This window comes from Myotis brandtii, unplaced genomic scaffold, assembly GCF_000412655.1.
Source record: "Myotis brandtii unplaced genomic scaffold, ASM41265v1 scaffold1763, whole genome shotgun sequence".
Taxonomy (NCBI): Eukaryota; Metazoa; Chordata; class Mammalia; order Chiroptera; family Vespertilionidae; genus Myotis; species Myotis brandtii.
In genome coordinates, this window is record NW_005356530.1 from 380323 (window position 1) to 382382 (window position 2060).

The following is a 2060-nucleotide window of genomic DNA, read 5'->3' on the forward strand; positions in this document are numbered from 1 at the left end:
GTGCCGGGGCTGGGACCCTGAGCCCTGACCGCCTCCCGCCCCCAGGTACCTCCTGAGCCACGGGGCCAACATTGCCGCCGTCAACAGCGATGGGGACCTGCCGCTGGACCTGGCCGAGTCCGACGCCATGGAGGGCCTCCTGAAGGCAGAGATCGCCCACCGAGGTGGGCCCTGGGGGTGGGCTCCCCCTCCCGCGGCCCCGAGGTGCAGAGCTTGGGAGTCAGGCGGTCGGGGCTCAAGACGGCCCCTCCATTTCCTAGGGCTCTGACTCCCTCTGTGCCTCAGTTTCCTTACCTGTGAAATGGGGGTGTCAGTACCTCCTCCCAGGGTTGCCTGGTACCTTGAATGAGTGAACGTGTAAGTGCTTGTGCCACCCCTGGGCGTAACTGAGAACATGGCGAGGGCGGGTGTGGCTCGTCCAGGGGTCTCCGAGGTGGGACTGGGGAACCCCCGACGGAGGTGTTCTCAGGAGTGTTTGCTGAAGGGAGTAGAATGCAGGTGCCCTGGGGACGGGTTCCCCATGCGCACTGAACCCCAGGGGTCCTTCGCGTGGGGTCCAGGACCCCCACATGCCTGGCCGTGTTTATTTTTCTAAGGAGCGTGCATTGCTTCTAGCAGGTTCTCAGCGGGGCTGTGACCGCTCCCCGAGACCTAAAAATAGCCGTCCAGGACGCGTGGACGTGAGGGCTGCTGGGAGGGGCGGAGGAGGAAAAAGAGGCAGAGCTCAGTCGGGCCTGGAGAAGGTACCCGATGCCAGGTGCCCCGCTGCGGGCCCGGGTGGGGCGGTCAGGGTGAGTGCCTGCGAGAGAGAGAGAGAGAGAGAGAGAGAGAGAGAGAGAGAGAGAGCACCCACGGGCACATCAGCCTGGGCGCCCTGCTGGGGTTCAGGTGGGGAGTGAGGGCGGCAGAGGTGGAGCTGGGGGCTCCCTCCTCGCCTGCGACTTCTCATTAGGAACTTCCAGCTCCGAGCAGTCGTGACCTTCGCTGAGGCTCCCCGGGTCGTAGCAGGTTTATGGGGGTCGCAGCCCCACCGTGCTGGCGCCCATCACCACGTCGGTTCAGATGATTTTTTTTTAAAAAGCCTTGAATTTTCTTCTGGTTAATATATTTTTATTGACTTCAGAGAAGAAGGGAGAGGGAGAGAGGTAGAGAAACATCAGTGATGAGAGAGAGCCACTGATTGGCTGCCTCCTGCACGCCCCACACTGGGGATCCACAACCCGGGCCTGTGCCCTGACCGGGTATTAAACCGTGACCTCCTGGTTCATAGGTCGATGCTCCACCACGGAGCCACGGCGGCCGGGCTTGGTTCAGATGAAAGTAGAGATTCGTCAGTTTTGTAACTTGTGGGTGCATTTCTGTGGGTTCCCTCCTCCTCCCCCGCCCCATACAGAAATCTGCCTTTTCCCTTCCCTCCCTCCTTCCCTGGCTTCCTCCCTCTCTCCTGAACCACACGCTGCCCGCTGCTCAGAGAGCAACGATGTCCATCCCACGTTTCCCGGAGAGGGTCCTCGCTCTGCGAGACACTGGCTCCTGTGCCTGGTGGAGGCCACGGTGCCAGCAACATATTCTCAACGTGGCTGCTGCCATCTGCGGGGCGGGACCCTCGGGCGCTCTGGGAGACAGGTCCTGTCTGTCCGCCCTGTCACTGGGAAGTTCACCTTGAACTTGTCCTGGGTGCGGCCAGGTAGCTGTGCCCTGGAGCCCCTCCTCCCTTGTGCTGAAGCTGGTGATGCCTGGAGGCTGCTTTCCTGGTTCTCCACCTGGAGTCCCGGGCCCGGGGGCGAGAACGGCCATCAGTGGTCCTCAAGCTCCTGGACACTCGGGGTTTCCCTGGAGGAATGGCCTGTAGCGCGCATCAGCCTCGCCAAGGGCCCCGGCGTCCTGCTGTGCGGCGAGGAGAAGGCGGGGAGGATGGCTTGTAGGACAGGCGTCAGCGGTGCGGCTGGAGGGACCCTCGGCTGCGCTGCTGGGGGTGGGAGCTGCTGCCTATGCAGAACCTGGGCCCCGGGCTGCACCCCAGCTGCAAGGAGGGTGCGGGGAACCCCCAAGCGTGCTGC

General features: G+C 63.2%; 1 protein-coding gene across 1 annotated transcript in view; it reads left to right on the forward strand.

Annotated features, from left to right (window-relative positions):
* PPP1R12C (protein phosphatase 1, regulatory subunit 12C) overlaps positions 1 to 2060 on the forward strand; it is a 16357-nt gene that overhangs the window by 578 nt on the left and 13719 nt on the right. Inside the window, exon 3 of the mRNA XM_014537336.1 lies at positions 27 to 164. Within this exon, the coding sequence (XP_014392822.1) occupies positions 27 to 164 (138 nt within the window). The remainder of the gene's footprint in view (positions 1 to 26; positions 165 to 2060) is intronic.